Source organism: Sinocyclocheilus anshuiensis, unplaced genomic scaffold (genome assembly GCF_001515605.1).
Source record: "Sinocyclocheilus anshuiensis isolate Anshui unplaced genomic scaffold, SAMN03320099.WGS_v1.1 scaffold1635, whole genome shotgun sequence".
In the NCBI taxonomy this organism is placed as follows: Eukaryota; Metazoa; Chordata; class Actinopteri; order Cypriniformes; family Cyprinidae; genus Sinocyclocheilus; species Sinocyclocheilus anshuiensis.
The window spans coordinates 256,242-275,872 of record NW_015549682.1 but is presented as its reverse complement, the minus strand read 5'-3'; the positions used below and the strand labels follow the sequence as shown (position 1 = coordinate 275,872).

The following is a 19,631-nucleotide window of genomic DNA, read 5'->3' as shown; positions in this document are numbered from 1 at the left end:
AGTTTTAATCCAAATGATGCGTGTGCTAAGTGAGTGAACATCAAAGATCACACAACAGAATTGCGCGCACTCTCTCTCTCTCTCTCCCTACCGTTAAGTAACTTGTGCATTGTTTTACTTACTTGTTTTTGACATATCCGACCGAACTACAAACTTTCCAGTGATGTCTGTGAGAAAGATATATTCACTCGACAAGCTCGCGCATCTGCGCCTCCGCACGCTCAATCCACTCAGCGTGCTTTGTTTATCAGCTCGCGCACATCAGCTATACACGCGTTAATACTGAATGTTTAACATTATATTCATTGCATACATATACTTCGTAGTAGACATCCTTAACTCCTTTCTGCTGTCTGTTGTTCTGTTGTCGGTGTTTCTTTGTCTGAATATGGCGCTTATCACATGCTGTGTGGTATCGGCGTTTGGTATCGGGGCATTTTAACGAGTACGAGTACAGGAGACCAGTATCGGTGCATCCCTAGTAATGATGTTAAAAATTTAGCATTTCCATCACAGTAATATATCTATTTTTATTTTTACTTATTTTATGTTTTTAAATAAATAAAAATTTATTATACAAACAGTAATAATATTTTACAATATTACTTTTCTAAAAGACTTTTAAGAACCATTACATAAATTTCACCTCTCCTAAACGTTGGAATGGTATTGTATATTTGCACATTTTTTTAATTATGTACATTCAGTAATTATGTTAGCCTATATATCTTAGCAGAGCATTTAAATATGAAATAATAACCATTCCAAACATAGCTAACTGCAAATTCAGCTGAAAGCCTACACACATGTCCTGTTTTAGTCTTGCTAACTTTCAGTTTCTTTCAGGGATGTCTCATAAATTATTTTCTTTGGAAAAATGGATCAAAGAAGACAAGATTGTTGGGAAATAAGAGTGGCAGAAAAAGGGAGGACAAGAACCCTACAGTACCGCACTTTTTGCTGATTATACTATATATTATTATTATTATTATTATTGTCACTGCAGCCCTGAATTTCAGGATTTTTTCAAGACAAATGCTATAAGCAAAACTACAGAAAAAATGCTGGCAACATTTTAATTCATTCCTGTTTCACAGCTTTACTACAGTCAATAAAGTGAAAATTAGTGTTATTGTTATTCTATAATGCTTTCTTAATAATAATAGTTTCCAGTGAGTTTTGGGCATGTGATTAACTGTTTGACCAAGATTAATGTTGGTAACACAGACTGAATGAAGAGTTTTGGGGGGAAAAAATGGCTTTAGTTTTGGTCAGCTATAACGTACTTAAATTTAAAGCAAGTATCACATTAACTCTTTTTTTCACCAACATTTTCTCTGAACTGCAGTCCTAGAAATGTGATAGAGACAGCAACATAGGCATGAAGACCTCTGTACAAGACATAATGTATCACTGACCTGAAAGGACTGTAGAAATGAGTTGAAATATATAAACACAATTTGAGATATGTCATCCTCGCCTGGGTTCACAAAGAACAGCATGTATGTGATGCCAAGTAAAGGCAGAAGCACTAGAGTGGCCTTCACCGCTTTCCTGCAGTCACAGAAAGAGAGAAAATGGAACAGGGAAGGAGAGGAGCAAAAAAAATTAATTAGATTTATGGCACATAACTGGTTTGACACATTCCTTAACTTCAACTTTGGAGTCTCATTACTTTTTAAAATATTGAGAAAATGTATGACAACTATTAGCCATGTCAGTGATAACACATTCACACCAATCAGGGCTTTACTATATTTAAACCACATTCAGATGTTCCAAATGTAACATGGTTGCAGACCATATAAAATATAACACTCATAAAAATAAAGGTTCCAAAAAAGTGTTTTTGTAGCGACGCAACAGAAGAACCATTTTTGGTTCCCCAAAGAACCTTTCAGTGGTCAGTTCTTAAAAGAACATTATTTTTTCTCAGTGCAAGGAACGATTTTATAATCTAAACCTTCCACTACAAGGAACTTTTTGTGCAATGGAAAGATTCCATGGATGTTAAAGGTTCTTCATAGAACCATCAATGCCAATAAAGAACCTTTATTTTTAAGAGTGTATCATGTAACATTTCAACATCTGAAGGTTAGGTACATCAAAGGTACATAAAAACATGGAGTCCCTGCTCTCCCTGTGATCAGGTGTGAACTGCAGACCAGCAGCTGTATTCTGATTATTTTCGCTATAATGACTGTGTGCCAGAGACGTCATGCTCCAATAAGCTCTTCAAATGGAATCATTTCCATTCCAAACCATTAATTTCCTGTTACCCTTAAATACAGTAGTTTGTCTATAACGTATAATTTGGCCTCTTATCAAATGTGACAACAAAATACAGCTGTAATGGACAATAAGCCAGCAGAAGAGAAAATGAGAAAAGATCTCAAACTATGATTTTCAGAGTGACAGTAAGAAGTAAATAAATGTGCATTGTTCAGCAGCAGCTCTAATATTGTAGATATACTTAGATATTTAAAGTTAGGAAAAAGCAGACTACTATTTCATTAGTATAATAAATCACTATGCTTGTGTTACAATATTGCTTCTGCACTTGTACTTCAGTCTCGCACTACCACAGTTCTTGCTCACACTTCTCTTTCTGTGTCATGGTGCTGCTTCAGAGCTGCCTACTTCAAACCCTGCCATATTTACATAAGTACATTCAAGACACCTCTGTACACTGAAAACACCTTTTTTTTGTGATAGGTTATATCATGTTTCCCTTGCATCCTCTGAACCCCACCACACAAAAATTAAATCTGTATGTTTAAAGTTTTCCATTTTAATCATGTGAGATATACTGCACATTATTTGCATTATCTGTGCAAACTGCTGTTTGCATGCACTTTATAATGTTGGGTCATTCACAAACTATTCAATATTTACTATTCAAAATTATAATGGTTGCTACACACCTGATTATACATGAAATAAATTCTAATTATACAAGTTGTGTTGGCTGTAACTTGACCTGTACTGTACATAGGTAAGCAACGGCTAAGGTCAAGATTTTACTGTAGAATGAGTTGCATTTTAAATAGAACAATTAAACTTGCCTTAAGTTTTGATGTTTAGGTATATGTACATCATGAGTTCCTGCTCTCCCTGTGATCAGGTGTGAACTGCAGACCAGCATCTAAATTTTGATTATTTTCGCTATAATAAATATGTGCCATAGACATCCTAATCTCTTCAAATTGAATAATTTGCCATTCCATTCCGAACCATTTATTTCCTGTTAACCTCAAATACAGTAGTTCATCAAAAGTCAATTTACCAGTAGTCAATAACATATCATTTGGCCTCTTATCAAAGGTGACAACAAAATACACCTTCACTGTAAATTTCAATGTGTTAGCGTCACTTACAGGCAAAATTATTGCCTCGTAAAAATCTACTTACGGTTGCTGAATACATTTAAGTTTACTCGTATGCCAATTTAAGAAACTTGAATATACTAAGTAACCTCAACTAGATTTTACTGAGGCAATAAGTTGGCAAGTTTTTTTTTCAAGTAAAGTTAATAAATTGAAATACAGTGTGTGTGATGGAAAATGGTGTATGATTAAAGGTGTCTTAAACAGATTTGTTGAAGTATGTCTACTGATATAGCCTTAAAAAGTAACTTGAATTAATGTAATGATCATCTTAACTTGCAATACCTTGATTTTTATTAAAATGACACCACTAGTGCATCTTTCCTTTAATGTCAATGTATTATGGTTTGTGCAAGGTATATGAAGGACCATGTATGCTGGGTTGAAAATGTCAAACAATATTAGCAGTAACTTCAATGATATGAAGTATTCTTCTGAAAGCAAAAGCAAAAGCAACCCACACACATAAAAAGAAAAAAATATATATGTGCTGTCATCCACTCTGCCAACATTGTATGGCAAGTTTGCCACAGGTTAAGCACAAGTCATTGTTTTCTTCAGAAAATGGAAAAATATAATTAAAGTTAGTAAGTATGGGTTCTGATGAACTCTGAAATCCAAGCAACAATGAAATCCTAACCATTTTGAGAAAAGAGGATTAATTATACATAAGCTTGTCCTCAAGACTCCTCAAGATTACTGCTTAGCAAATCAAGTGAAACGCCACAACAAAGTTTGCAAATGCATTCTCAGCAAACTCAGATGAAAGGTCTCATTTTATTCCCTCCTCTGATTGAAGTAAGTATTGCCCTGAGATACATTCACACATTAGGAAGTCATGCATTCAGGTCAAAAGTTTCAAAAAAATCTAAAATGGTAGACTTAAATAGTGGAAAAACTTAAAAACCCTGAAACTTTAAATCCTCAATCCTCAAAACCAAGTAACCTCAGGTGACATGACAACACAGACTTGTATAAAGATAAAGATTAGCTTTTTTGATTGGGTTTAGAACGGATAATGGGTTTAGTGTCTATAGTGGCATGCAGAGAAATCTAGATAACAGTACAAGGTTAAAGACTTTTAAGCAGGTAGGTAGGTGATGTTTTCCTTGATCTATGCAAGGCATTTGGTACACTAAACCACAACAAACGCTTATCTAAATTATCATATCTTAATTTCACAGTTAATGCAATGAAATAGATTGAGTTGTATCTGATTATGAGGAAATAGTGCATTGAAACCTTTTTCATCCTTAACAGTGGGGTTCCTCAAGGATCTATCGTTGAGCCTCTTTAGTTTGTACCTGAATGATTTTCTAGAAGCTTGTCCTGATGTAAATATTCAAATTTATGCAGATGACACTGGGATTTATATACATGCTAAAATTAGAGTACAAATTATCTTCTGCAATGACAAAACTCTGATTGCTTACTCAATGCTATCTAATGCTAAATGCCCAGAAAACATCATAAATGTATATGCCTCTACAGATGCAAGTAAAATGTACCTGAATTCAGTGATTTTTTTTTTCCTCACTTTCATATTGTATAACATCATGGTCACAAGCAGGAAAGTGCCACAAGTTTTGAAACTACAAGAGGATAAATAAATAATGACAGAGCATTTGTTTTTGGGAGAACTCTTCCTCTACTGAACATGAAACAGGATTTCATTCAGCCTGAGCAAACACATCTTACTGCTCTTGCTCATTACAGTTCAAGTGAGCAATAGTTAGTAAAAGATCTTTACCTGTATTGTATTGTTTCAGATGTGGTCGAGGCCCTCAGCTTTGTCATTAAAATGCGCACAATGTTGAAAAGGAACACAAAATTTATCTATATCGGAGAGAAAGAAAAGAGATGTAGATCAGTGATTGTGTATTTTCTCGAAATAGTTTGATGTTTCTGCACATAACATGCAGACATTTAAAGCTGTGGAGAGCTCATAAAGACACTAGTAGGTTTTGCCCCTGCAGAATGGCTTACATTAAATACTGTTGTTATTATAATGCTTTTACATGAAGAAGATATAAAAAATAGAACAGATTCAACTTCTTAGCTAGCAACAGGTCAATAATTACCTTAAAGCTCAAGAGCTCTATCTGAAAACAGCAGACATTGCTATCATATTAAAAGCTGATATCATGGAAAGGACTGGCTTATACTATTTGCTGATGTTAATAATTGTTCAAAATAGCATTGGGTATTACATTTACATTTTGGCCATCTCAGGCTTTGTAATGGTTTAAGAGTTAATTTGTGTTCACTTTCTTTCAAATTCTTCTCACTGTTTCTCTATTTGCTGGAGGAATTAACAACGACAAATCAGAGGTAAGCAATAATACAATAATACTTACAAGAAGAACTAAAATCACAGGCCCCTGATAAATGTAGTCTATGTACTTTCCAGGTTCCTTCCCAAACCAGCATCTGAAAAACAGAATATTAGTTACACTTAAAGTACATTTAAAGTACTAAAAAGTGGGACAATTAGTCTCAAGAAGTACTGAAATAGTACACATTCACTTCTAGTACTATTCCTATACTTACTACATAAAGTTATTTTGATCATTTAAAAATTATACTTAAACTGTACTTAAGTTTACCTAATAAAATTAATTTGAAGTGTACTTCTTTTTTTTTGTAAGGGTCCTATGACTTCTACGTAATCAGACTTATTTTCACTTTGCGGATGATAAAACAGTTGAAAAAACTCCCATAGACTTACACTGAAGAAGGGATCTGAATCATCTCATAATTGCATAGCAATTCACTAAAAACAATTCAAAACACCACAGCGTTGTGGCAGTGTTTTATTTTTTGAGCTGTGAACAGTGAACAGATTTTTGAGTTACACTTTATTTTGTGTCCTTGTTACAGTGTAATTATACAGTACATTTAAGTACTGAGTAATATTAATGAACTACATGGACTTACTATATGGTTAGAGTTAGGATTAGGGTTTGGCTTAGGGTTCCTTGCATGTAATTATGCATAATTTATTGTTATTATAATAGTAAGTACATGTAACGTGTAACAAGGACACCTTAAAATAAAGTGTTACCGATTTTTGTTTTAACATTAGATACAACAAATAGGCCACACTTATTTCTTACACTTTTGTTTCGTATTCTAACTATTCTTTCAGTTTTATAAACATTTAATCTGGAGGAAATTCCACTAATTTCCAAGTATTATCACAGGCTAATTAATTGACATCTCTTGCCAGATATACTCTTTTTTTTTCACTCCAATCATAATTATTTCTTTCTACAAGTCAGCAACTTACTGTTCGTTTTCGTTGTAAAGTTTTCCAATGGCCCACGCTATAATTATCGGACACGGTATACCTGAAAGAGAGAAGATTGCGTACATTGGCAAATCACACTTTACAGACAGCAGCTGATAAAAATAAAAATAAAAACTTGAAAATGAAACGTTGTTTTCCCAACAGGTGAATATCTATTGAAATGTACTAAACAGCTGTGCCATTTTTGAGTACAATATTTCAGTGCAAAAAGCTTTTTATACCCCATCCACCCACAACTTAATCAAGCACTAAATGCACTGAACCTGTGCTGTGGGAAGTTTGTGTGATTTTTCAAATATGCACCTCATTCACAAATGTCAGCACTATTTGCCTGCCACAATTAACACTAAGCTATTACTGCCCACAGAAAGATGGATGAACAGAAATGCATTTGAAAACTGTGTTTGTGCATTTCTTTTGATCATGGCATTCATCAAAAGAGGATGACAGAAGAAGAGTGTTAAACACTGCCACTTTTTACATTCGTAAACTGGGAATTGCACCCTGCTGATTACATGTAATACAATTTTTGAGCTTATTTAGGCCAATACCCAATATACAGTATAAACTTACATGCAAATAAACAATTCTATCAGAGGGCACAATTCTCTATTGTATTTTAATGAATGTTGTGAAGAAGATGAAACCATATTGAACAAAACCATTCTCTGAAGTGTTTGATCACACACACTGTAGGTCAGTCTTATTTCAACAAAGCCACGTTAAACAAAGGGTTGTATTGTGTGTAGTGTTTCAATGCCAGTGATTTCTTCACCTAAATGAGCAGGGAGCAAGAAATCATTAATCTATTAGGAAGTTGCATGGAGGAGCTATTAAACACAAGTCTGTTGAAAGACCCCAAGAAAAAGCAGATTTTTCAACCTACAGTGTAAAATTTGTTTAACAATGACCAGCAGACTGCTAACAGGACACATCAGATATTGAGCCAGAGAGATTGTCATGAATTACTTGAGTCTACTTCATCAAACCTATTCATAATTGCAATATGCAGCTGATGCCAGTAAGCTCTCCACCATACTGGCATCTTTTTAATCGCATTCACTTGTATCACTTATGCATTTTAAAGGGGTCCTATTATGCTCTTTTACAAAGTCTTGATTTTGTTTTGGGGGTGTACTAGAACAGGCTCTCATACTAGGTTGTTCGAAAAACACATTCTTTTTCACATATTTTACATTATTACAACACCCAGGCTAAGGCACTGAAAGACCTGCACGAGGGTGGTCATGATCCGGAAGTTCTGAAAGAGCTCTGAACCACAACTGACCTCACGCACCGAGAGACAAAGGTCACCGCAAGTTCTCTGGGTCGTGCGATGTCCACACCTGTGGTCCAGGAGTGCCACCTCTGGCTGTGTCTGGCCGACATGAGGGACGCCAACAAAGATTGGTTCCTCAAGGCCCACATGTCCCAGACCGGCCTCTTCGGCAACACAGTCAAGAACTTTGCCCAGCAGTTCTCGGCTGCACAGGAGCAGACTGAGGTGATCCGACACGTCCTGCCCAGCCCAACCAGCTCGTCACTGAGGGCGGCCCCCTGAGTCCGCCTCCAGTCAAGTAGCACCATGAAGCCGGGCGTGGGCAGGCCGCCCCGCCTGTCCAGGCCCCTATCAAATCTGGTGGTAAGCAGAAGAGCAAGAGGCCCCGGGATGGGCAACCCAGAGAGGGAGGGAACTGCTCTTCGGAAGATTGTGAACGCACCTCTCCCTCCCTCGGAGGAGGGCCAGTGGAGAATCTTTTGTTTCCAAAAATCTCAACAATAGAGTGGTTTTCTCTATCTCTGGGTCCCAAGAGGGCACGGTGAGTCACGAACGGACCAAACCCCACCGCGGGTACGTCGGTGGTTCTGCTGGTCCCGCTTGTACGGTATCTGGGTGCTACCAAGCCTGTCTCGCTGGCTCCTGCGGACCGGCGTCCCCCCCAAGTTCAGGGGCATCAACTTCACATCAGTGAAGGCAGCCAATGCTCATGTCTTGCATGTGGAGATTGCAGTCCTACTAGCGAAGGATGGGATAGAACCGGTCCCTCCAGCCGATATGAAGATGGGGTTTTACAGCCTCTACTTCATTGTACCCAAGAAAGGCGGTGGATTATGACCGATCTTAGACCTGCGTATCTTGCACCAGGCCCTTCACCAATTACCGTTCAAGATACAGAAACGCATCTTCAGGTGCACCCGTCCCCGAGATCGGTTTGCAGCGATCGACCTGAAGGAGGCGTACTTTCATGTGTCGATCCTTCCATGCCACAGACCATTTCTGCGGTTTGTGTTCGAAGGACGTGCATATCAGTACAAGGTCCTGCCCTTCGGGCTCTAAATCTTCCATATGTACCTAAGGTTTGTCCATATGTGTAAGTGCTTCCAAAAACCCTTCAGGAAGGATGGGGCTTCTGCAACATTCCTGTTCCAAGTGGAACGGGTACGTTTTCCCAGTGTTTCCGTCCCCGAGATTGGTTTGCAGCGATCGACCTGAAGGATGCGTACTTTCATGTGTCGATCCTTCCACGCCACAGACCATTTCTGCGGTTTGCGTTCGAAGGACGTGCATATCAGTACAAGGTCCTGCCCTTCGGGCTCTAAATCTTCCATATGTACCTAAGGTTTGTCCATATGTGTAAGTGCTTCCAAAAACCCGACCGACTGAAAGGGAACGTCTCTGTTACGTGTGTAACCCTCGTTCCCTGAAGGAGGGAACGGAGAAAACGGAGAAGATGAACGAGGGTTACACACGCAACCAAGATATTTCTAATATTTATCTTGGCTGCTGTAATATTTGGTCAAAAATAGTGGAAACCAAATGACAAATGACAAAACACATATGGTTTCAATGGTGTCAATCATTGCAGTTTCAGAAGTGAGTTCTGTTTCATACACACACAAAACTGTAATTTATGGCATTCATTCCCATATTTAAATATAGTTGTCACTCCTGAAACTTTACAGTTGTACGTGGTCTGGATGTGCTTAACTGCATTGGTGGACTGCTGCCTACAGACAGCTCTGAAAACTCACAGAATCCTCTAGTTACACAGACAGAGAACGCTGTGAATGTCAAATATCAAACAGTTTACACAAGTCCTTGGAATGGCATTTAGAATTTTCAATAATGCATCCCTCCAAATATTATGTGGAGCTCTTCACAATAATCTGTACTACACTTTAAATACTTTATCAAATTTAATTGCATTAGTGTCAGAATCTTTCAAGTGCTTAATTATGTGACAATCTGTTGTTTAAGACAATGAAATTCACTAATTTTCAGAATGTTGACACCAGTTGTGTTGGGTTGTGTTGCGTTATTAAATATAAAGAGCTCAGATATTTAAAATGTCATATTGCATATAATAAAATTATAGAACGCGTAATGAAAAATGGAAGCATTTTATAATTAGCATGACCTGTATGACAGCACTAATTTGACATTTCAGCTCAATGCAATCAATACCTGAGTTCAGCAAATGTCATCACAATTAAACTGTCTGCAATTAAGCTGATATTTTGAAGAATGTCGGTATCCAAACAGTAACTTACATAGTATAGGTTAAAAATGCTATAGATGTTAATGGCTACCATCAACCGTTTGGTTACAAACATTCTTTAAATTATTTTCTTTTGTGTTCAACAGAAGAAAGAAACTCACAGAGGTGTATAACAACATGAGGGTGAATAAATTATGACAGAATTTTTATTTTGGGATGAACTATCCCTTTAATAAGGGTTATACTGAGATTGAGTTGAAATGAGACACTGAGCAGTTGAAATGACTTGAAATTAAATCTTTTTCCATATTCAGCTCCTTCTTGGAAACTGCAGCCTTGCAGGACAACCTCAGCTTAATTAGAACTATGTGATAGAGCAGCATTTTAGTCCCACTTTTCATTGTGATTGTTTCAACTTTTGATCTTTTTAAAAATATTTTTATATTTGTCATTCAGATGACCAAGAACATCCTAATTTTGTAGGATGACCACATGTCAATTAAGAAAAAAATATTTATTTTTACAAGAGAAATATTTAAAAAGGGCTTTGTCCAAATAAGTTACAATGGAAAAACCTTGAAGGTTATATCAGAACAGACAAAACTCCCATTTTCAAAACTCCTCAGAACAGAGCAGAGTAACAGGGATGACAGGACACACATTCTTCAGCACACTGCACATATTTGTTTACATAATACTGTAAAGTTTTACCATTTTAAATTGCATTATATTGTTTTGTTTTTTCAGTTAAAGTCAGTTCATTGTTGATTTAGCACATTCCATTTCTAAGAGATCTAATGTTTTAAGGGTATTGTAATTAGATAAAGCACCCCTCTGTTTGTCTGTGTCCCCTCAAAGAACTTCAGATATACTGATCTGGTTCAATTATGAGGCAAGGAAGATGATCAGATCTTGACTTTCTTGCAGTGTTATTCACCGACGACAACGAACTAAATTTTTTTTTGAATGACAAAAACTATGACGTAAATCTATTGACATTTTCGTCAACGAATAAAAACGAGACGAAAATGTTAGGGAAGGACGATTTGGGACGAGATTCATTCAGAACGAATCTGCTGCGTGGTTCGGAGGTTAGATGCGTACATATGAACCGGCGGGACATAAGCTAACATAGGACTACACTTACTGCACGTCGCATGAAACGTTAAAAAATGTCAATATGTGGGTGTAAGAGATACATATGTCTGCTTGAAAGAATGAAGAATATGGTAAACAAGTTGCTATAAAGAATGCATAATTAGCTTATATAACATTGGTATTTCATTAAAAAGAAGACCATGTTCTTGTTCTTTATGAGAAGTGGTTTTATTTAATTTTAACATAAAGCCATGTTGTGTGTCACCGCAGTTAAATCGGTGTCTATCATGATAAAACCTTAATATCAAACCTATATAATGAGTTTGGAAATTTTGGAGAAATGCTTAATAAATGCACTGTAACTAAACCCATTAGATTTTAGCCGATTAAATTTACTGTAGATTTAGTCGACTAAAATCTTATGATATTTAGTCGACTAAAACTAGACTAAAACTAAAAACAATTAAGATGACTAAAATATGACTAAAAATAAATGGCATTTTAGTCAAAAGACTATGACTAAAACTAAATCAAAATTTGCTGTCAAAATTAACACTGCTTTCTTGAACATTGCAAGATCTGTTGAACGTTGCTGCTCTTGTTTGTAACTGAATTTACATGGATGCATTATTGACAATGAGTTATGGAAAAAAAATGAGTTTTATTGTGACTGACCATCCTATCCAGGTCATTAACAACAACAGTAATAGTAACAATACCAATAATACTAACTAAAATGTAACTCATGCCCATATGCCACTGAATGATAAAATTACACCCAGTGTGACCTTTAAACATGTTTGCACTTTACACAATCTTTAAAAACCGGGTGACACCTAATCTATGTCATCCCTGTTACCCACGTCAATGAAATAAAAAAATGTGGGCTTTTCACGGGCTATCAGTAAACAGTGTTAGCTTAAACTCTTAGCATGCTAACTAATGCTTTTGTGTGCTCATCCTCACCTTGAAAGCACTCTGTGGCATCAAGCCAAAAGTGTTTCCTCTACGTGGCATATTAAGTACCTTTGCAATGCCCAAATGCTTTGTGATATTCACAAGAATCACATGAAAGACGGAAATGTTCCAAATAAACCAAAAAGAATAGTAGACTACGTTTCAGCTTTCTTATTCAGTGCAAATTGCAGATGATTAGGCCTTTCAAAATAAGCAGACTTGTGTAGAGAAATCAACTCACACCATCCGATGAAAAGGAAGACCCATTTCCGAAGCTTGTCTGTGGAATATGTCATCACAATAGCCGTGTGAAGATAGCAGCCCTCCACAAACATCCAGAAAAAATTGGTCACCACAAAGTAATTATAGATTGTTGTTATAAGACGACACCAGGGCTATACAGAGAGAAAGGAACAGGGTGTTAATTGAGGTGAATATAAGGATGTTTTTCAACACTGCAAACCTTTTACAGACTTGATGCTAAAATACAACCTTTTATAGGTCATAAAACAACCTCACGTCTCAGGTTTTTCAAACATTTTATAATGTGTTTTATAAGGTGCTATAACTTGAACTCATGGAAACAGCATCTATCAGTTGTGTTTTTTTTACTTTTTACACTCTCAGAAAAAGATACAAGCTGTCACTGAGGCAGTACTGTAAACTAAGAGGTACATCTTTGTACCTTATTTACCCCTAAATGGTACCGGTTAGTACCTAAAGTGTATATTTTGAAATGACATTCGTCAAGGCTGTTTATCTGTCTTTTGCTTTGGAAAGCACTCCTCTCATGTCACTCTCAATGAACACGTTGTTCCTTTGTTCTTCAGTGAAGCTTTCGACAACAGTCATTTTTACAGAGTCTATATTAGCATTGTATGTTAGAAACACTGCAAAATGAAGTACGTTTGACTTTTGATCTCTTCTCTTCACTGTCAATTACTTTGTCAAGTTTGAAATAAAAATGCTGGAAGACTCTAATGAGGCACTAGATACCAGCAGACTAAAATAACACTAAAGTGTTTTACAGAGAAAAAATACCCCATGCAATACCTTCAGTAATACAGTAATACAATATTGGTGAGGAATCGACTGGCAACATTATAAATGTAAATGTTAGAAACCTACTATTAGGCTGAAAAGTAAGTTTAGAAGTGTTTCATACCTCATTCGTCTCATAAATGTTTTCGTCAATCAGTTGAAGCAAAAACCACATTACATTCCTCAGAATGAAAGTCGTAATTAAGTTCCAGTGGATTATGTTGCGAAGGCATCGGATGCTCCTTGAATTTAAACAGATAAATCAATGAAACAATCATTTCAGAAATTACACTGTGACACAGTTTTAGCATTACATGAGCTGATTAAGGACTTACATATGCATGAATATGAAACTGTGCAAAGAGGAGCCAGAGACAGAGTTAGCAACAACAGTCGTTTCTAAAAGATTAAGAATTCTGAACATGTATTTAAGGAAATGTTCAGTAACACTTTCTATGAAGCCTGCATATTTAAAGATGATGTGTTTAATTTATTTTTCAAGTGATTCATGCGTCAATTTCACCTGAGGAGTGGAAACACTGTGACTGTGGTGCTATCAAAATATTGCAGTTTGTTTGGGCATCACATCAGCAACCTTAGCTCATCCAATTAGAGTAAATATTGACAGAAACTGTGTATATATGATCCTCATTAGAATCTAAGTTTCCTTCATTTTCATAATATATCAATTTTACCTTCATTGAATTAGCATTTCTTAACTTTAAGCACAGCCTCAGCACAAGGTATTACTCTCACACTACACTCTCAGAAATAAAGGTACAAAAGCTGTCACTGGGCCGGTACCTTTTTAAAAGGTACACTTTTGTACCTATTAGGTTCAAATATGTACACTTTAAGTACTAATATATACCTTTGAGGTACCAAAATGGACCCTTTAGGTACAAAATGTACCTTTTGAAAAGGCAACGCCCCAGTGACAGCTTTTGCAGCTTTATTTCTGAGAATGTATGGTGCTGAAAATACGCCAACACACTTACCTCAAGCACAGAAAGAGAATGAAGGCGATAACGAGAGCTCCAACAGATATACAGTGCCCAAAGTAGTTGATGATGAGGGCTATCTTGTAGTGCATGGGGTACTTCCTCTGTAAAAAAAAAAAGAAAGAAATAAAGAAATAAAAAGAATAAAGAAGGAACTCAGTGTCCTAACATATGAAATGATAATAAATGATTGTAATTATGGCACAAATCAATAGTTGTTACTCAGTGACCAATATTTTATGGAAGCTTCCAAAAGACTAGAAACAGATTAATTTCTATATTTCTCATGAGTCCTTGAATGGGGTCACAAAACTCGTAACACAGCACTAAAGCCATCCAGTTGTGCTTTTGCATAATGCTTGCACGCAGAAGTCATGTGAAGTGAGAAGTAAGATGAAGACTATATATCAGTTACACAGCATCCAATACTATGTATATGCTTACTATTTTTTATGTCAAATATAGGCTACTCCATAACATGCGATGATAGAAAAATAATTGAGCCAAATGGATTACATGCTACGCATGTCATTCAGAATGTTAGGCCAGAGGCATTGTGGATTCTGTAAACAACATAAAGTAAACGCATTGACATAGCAATATCTGATCAAACATTTGCAGTTGCTTTCAGTAAGTAAATAATATATACATTGCACAAATCTGGCAAAGAGAATAATTTTTTTATTTTAATTTATTTTATTTTTTTAGTTTATATATTTATTTATTATTTTATATATATTTTTATATTTTAATTTTATTGTATTGTATTTTATTTCATTTTATTTTTTTAAATCTTATTGACTTATAAAAGACCATATTCAAGTTTCATATATTCACATTCAAGAACATATTCAAACATGAAACAACAGTAGAGTAAACACTGCAGCTGGTGCAGAGGACGATGGGAGAAATGTTATAACAGCATTCCCTGTTGGAAAACAGATCAAACGAAGGGTGTCAAATTTACTGTAACTCACTTGACAGCTGTATTTAAAACTTCATGTAAAGGCATAAGAAAAGAAAGAAAAAAAGAAAGAAAAAAAGTTAATAATAAATAAAATTAATGTCCAGTTCAGGTTTTATTGCACATTTACCCACCTTTTCCTCTAAAATGGGCTCACAGTTGGAGTAGTTACTTTTCAGTGCCCACGTGCCATTGTCCAGACACTCTCTGTACGCAATTCCTGTGGAGAGGAGAATGAAAGCAGAAGTTCATAGTTCTTAAAGCCCAAAAGGTGTATTTTAGTTTCTGTGTATCTCCTGAAATATTTAATTGTTCAGTGCTCATAATAAGTGCAAATTCACAAGTTAAAATAAATGGGTAGTCAAAAACTTCTTTGAAGAAAATGTCCTAACTCAAGAACTTGCTGAATGCACATGTACAGTATAATATAAAACAGCTTGATGGAACTGACTCATTTAAAGTTTTACCCTATTTCAAGGGCTGTTGGCTCGGTCTAGAGTAAACCTTCCAGTTAAGAGTTCACCTATTTGATATGTTGCTTTCCATTTGGCTATTTGAACATGTAATATGCAAATGCACAGAAGGATTTACTTTCTTATTCCTAGGTGTTAATTTGAATATCTCAGAAAATCCAGCATGCTTTAATTGTCTTGCTTTGCACTACCATTTTTTCCAACTTCATGGAAAATTCTTATCTCTTTTCCAAGCTGCACTTGTGAACTTAATAAATTAGATTTTTCAAAATCCTGTTAATATGCTGCATCTCATTATTATGGCAATTTTAATAGAGACTTCAGAATTCACAAACAGTCAGCTGTTTTTATCCATACTGAATGACGAAGTCACTTCTTTTTCAGCTTGTTTTGCCAAGGATTATTATTATCATTGATTGATTTGATTGATTTTAGTTTCGGCCTATTCATTTACAATCATATGTTTGATATCTCGATTGATTTCATCATGGCAAGGCAATACATTTATGGCAAAAGCACTGGGTGATGTAGTGTCTAAGAAAGATAAGAGACTAAATTATTTGTTATATTTAATAAAAAATCCATAAGACCCATCACCCATCAACCAAACTAGCTGTCAGAGGAACTGCAACCTGCAACTAACACCCAGATCCAGAACCAGTCCTCTGCTTACCAGAGCAGCAAAGGCACACCAGCGAGATAAGACTGTTTTACAACCCAAAGGAATTTAGAGTGAGTTTCACTATCACTTTGAAACAAACAATTAAATCATTTTAATCCTATACATTATATATAACCATTTGAGAAATATATAAGCACAAAGCAATCCAAGCAAACATCAGATCTTCCCATCTCATGATTTTCCTGTTAATTTTGTATTAATGTAATTTGTCATTTGTATTAACTCTCGGCAAACACCTTTACATCTTAGTATTATAAGAATCTTGAACGTTTTTCCCCTATCACCCAATTAAATTTCATATGCAAACAGAAGACAAAGTATCATAAACTTTCCCTCCAAAAGTGCAATTCCTTATTGCCTCGCTCACCTCCTGCGGGTGTGACATCTTCACACCTAAAAAGATCACAAGATGCTTCTGGAAGAATTAAAAGTTTGTGAAGATGATGCTGAGCTAAAGTCTCTGAAGGACCCCCAATTCATCTTTCCAATTCCCCCCAATAGGGTCTGCAACAAACGGGGTTCTCTCTCATTAAAAATAAACAAATAAATAAATAAAAACTGAAAGAGAACATTCATTTTACATAAAAATAAATAAATAAATCCTGCACACAGTCAGTATACTGGCGAACATATCCAAAAAAATTGATTTATTCACGTTTCGGTCCCATGACCTTCATCAGGCATATTCAAATATACTATTGCCACACAATCTAATAAACAAAAAAAAATACAGCAAGTTGTCAGTTTGGTACATTTATTTTTTATTGACATAGGGAACTAGCAAAAATGACAGTCCTCTAAAACTATTAGCTGAATACATTAATAAATGTTAACTGACATTGACCATAAATAAATGCAAAAATTAATAAAACAAAATAAATGTAATGAAGGCCAGGTTTCAGTGAAATATCTTTACAATCCTCCACGACATCTTTACATCCATCATTCTATGTGTATTTTGGTTTCTCTCTGTGGATTATGAGGTTATGGGATATGACAGCAACTGTCTATGTGAAAATACTAGTGCTGTCAAACGATTAATCGCGATTAATCGCATCCAAAATAAACGTTTTTGTTTACATAATATATGTGTGTGTACTTTGTATATTTATTATGTATGTATAAATATACACACATACAGTATATATCAATATACAGTTTCAGATGACTCATTCATACATCCATATATTCATGTCTTTGTTTACAGACAAATCCAACCCGATCTCATGAAAATGCGTAGAAATAGTACGCCAAATAAAAACCAAAACTCGTGTATTGATACGCAAAAATGCACTTTGGCGTGTATATGCTACGCGATGGGTAGGTTTAGGGTTGTGGGGTAGATGCGTATCATATGTACGCGAAAACTGCGTATCATATGCACGCCAACAAATTTCGTATCATATGCACGCGAAAACTGCGTATTATATGCACGCCAAACACATGCGTATCATATGCACGCCAAAGTCCATTTTTGCGTATCAATACCACAAGTTTTCGTTTTTATTTGGCGTACTATTTATACGCATTTTCATGAGACCGGGCTGACAAATCATATAGAAGAGTGAAATCGCACCCTAAATTCTCTGTCCTTACTTGCTTGCACTCGAGATGGGCAACATGTGAGCGCCACTGACACGTCTTCACTCGTATTGGTTGTCACTCCTTTATTTACATTGCTAATATTAAAATTCCTTTCAGATGTGTCCTATTGAAGTATTGAAGTTCAGCAGAGACACAGTTTGGGTCGAGGGGATCCCACGCCAGTATGCGGTATATTTCACCCCCACCCCAGCAGAGGTCTGTGCATGCCACTGTGAATTACGGATTTATATAGATAAAAAACAATCAGAAACAAGCAGGCACTGATAACTTTATTATCACTATAAGTGAACCTCAAAGAATTTAATTAAAATAATGAATAAAATTAAGTCATGCCCTATTAAGGTTATGAAGGCCAAAATGGGCAATATGTGAGCCCTTCAAGTGTTTAAAGGTAAAAGTGATAAAAGTGATTTTGTGACTCGGCATAAACCCAAGTAATTATTGAAAACTCTAACGATACAGATCATAAATTCAGTATTTCTGTCACTTATTTGCATACTTAGTGGAGATGAGGTGAGAAGTATCCTCATTTGAACATGTTCTGGCTGATTACACTTACATGTTCTGTTACAAAACTGATAAAAAGAAGAAAAAAAAATAAGACCGGTTACAATTTGAAAGTTAAAATTTACAGAGATTTTAATTAAGGAAATTAAGTACCTGTTAAGAGTGTGTTGACTGTCTGTGCAGCTGGATGGTTAAGCTGCAGAAAAATCAATAATAAGGATTTTTTTGACCGTTACAGAAAAAAAATGAAACTGAGCTGGTGGCTTCCATCAATGATATCTGATTCAAGCCTAATAAGAGAAGTAGACATGTCCAGAGCTGAAACTGGAAACATAATGAGCTATGTTTCAGTATATCTGAGCCTGTCTGGTACAAAGGACTCTCTGATGTGTATATTAGAGTGTATCAACTGTGTATATGCATTTTAAACACTTACATTATGTTCTTTCTTCACCCATACAATGCATGCAGGTCCCTGAATAAGCATGGCTTTATCGCGTATGTAATTCAACTGCTCAGGTCATGGTATGACCCATTTCAGGGATGACCAAAATTACAATTTAAAACCAGTCAGAGCTATAAATGTACTTTCATATTTAAAGGTAAATAAATGTATATTACAACTTCAACTTCATATTACAACTACTTTATGATGAGGTCTGCAGGCTGCAACCACATACTGTATATCATCTATAGGACGGGCTGGCTCTAGTTCTTGTTGCCATCAGCCAATCAGATACTGTTTTTTGCAGCTCTCTTATTTAGTCTCTGAGTGGCATTTATGGCTCAAGTCTCTGGATCAACTTATTATTATTATGGGTGTAACTAAATAAAACTGCACATGGGTTCTCACTACGCTCGCCTTCAGTGGACTAATTCGTTATAGAATACACAACCCATTAAAATGAACCCAGCAGTTTCACGCCTCCTCTGCCTTCGTCAAGGTGACAGGCCTATAGAGGATTACGTGATTGATTTTAGTGAACTTTGTTATCAGGTGAACTTTAACGATGTTGCTCTCAAGGACACTTTCCGTTTTGGTTTGGACAATAGCATTTCACAATTAATGCCACGCAATACCCCACACTGGTCACTTGAACAGTACGT

The 19,631-nt window shown here is 35.9% G+C and overlaps 1 protein-coding gene across 1 annotated transcript in view; it reads right to left on the bottom strand.

Moving 5' to 3' along the window:
- LOC107660401 (corticotropin-releasing factor receptor 2-like) overlaps positions 1 to 19,631 on the bottom strand; it is a 71,163-nt gene that overhangs the window by 27,776 nt on the left and 23,756 nt on the right. The window contains exons 3-10 of the mRNA XM_016449689.1: positions 15,392 to 15,477; positions 14,291 to 14,397; positions 13,417 to 13,534; positions 12,493 to 12,646; positions 6,676 to 6,736; positions 5,744 to 5,816; positions 5,137 to 5,222; positions 1,419 to 1,554 (exon numbers count right to left, since the gene is read on the bottom strand). Coding sequence (XP_016305175.1) covers positions 1,419 to 1,554; positions 5,137 to 5,222; positions 5,744 to 5,816; positions 6,676 to 6,736; positions 12,493 to 12,646; positions 13,417 to 13,534; positions 14,291 to 14,397; positions 15,392 to 15,477 — 821 coding nt within the window. The remainder of the gene's footprint in view (positions 1 to 1,418; positions 1,555 to 5,136; positions 5,223 to 5,743; positions 5,817 to 6,675; positions 6,737 to 12,492; positions 12,647 to 13,416; positions 13,535 to 14,290; positions 14,398 to 15,391; positions 15,478 to 19,631) is intronic.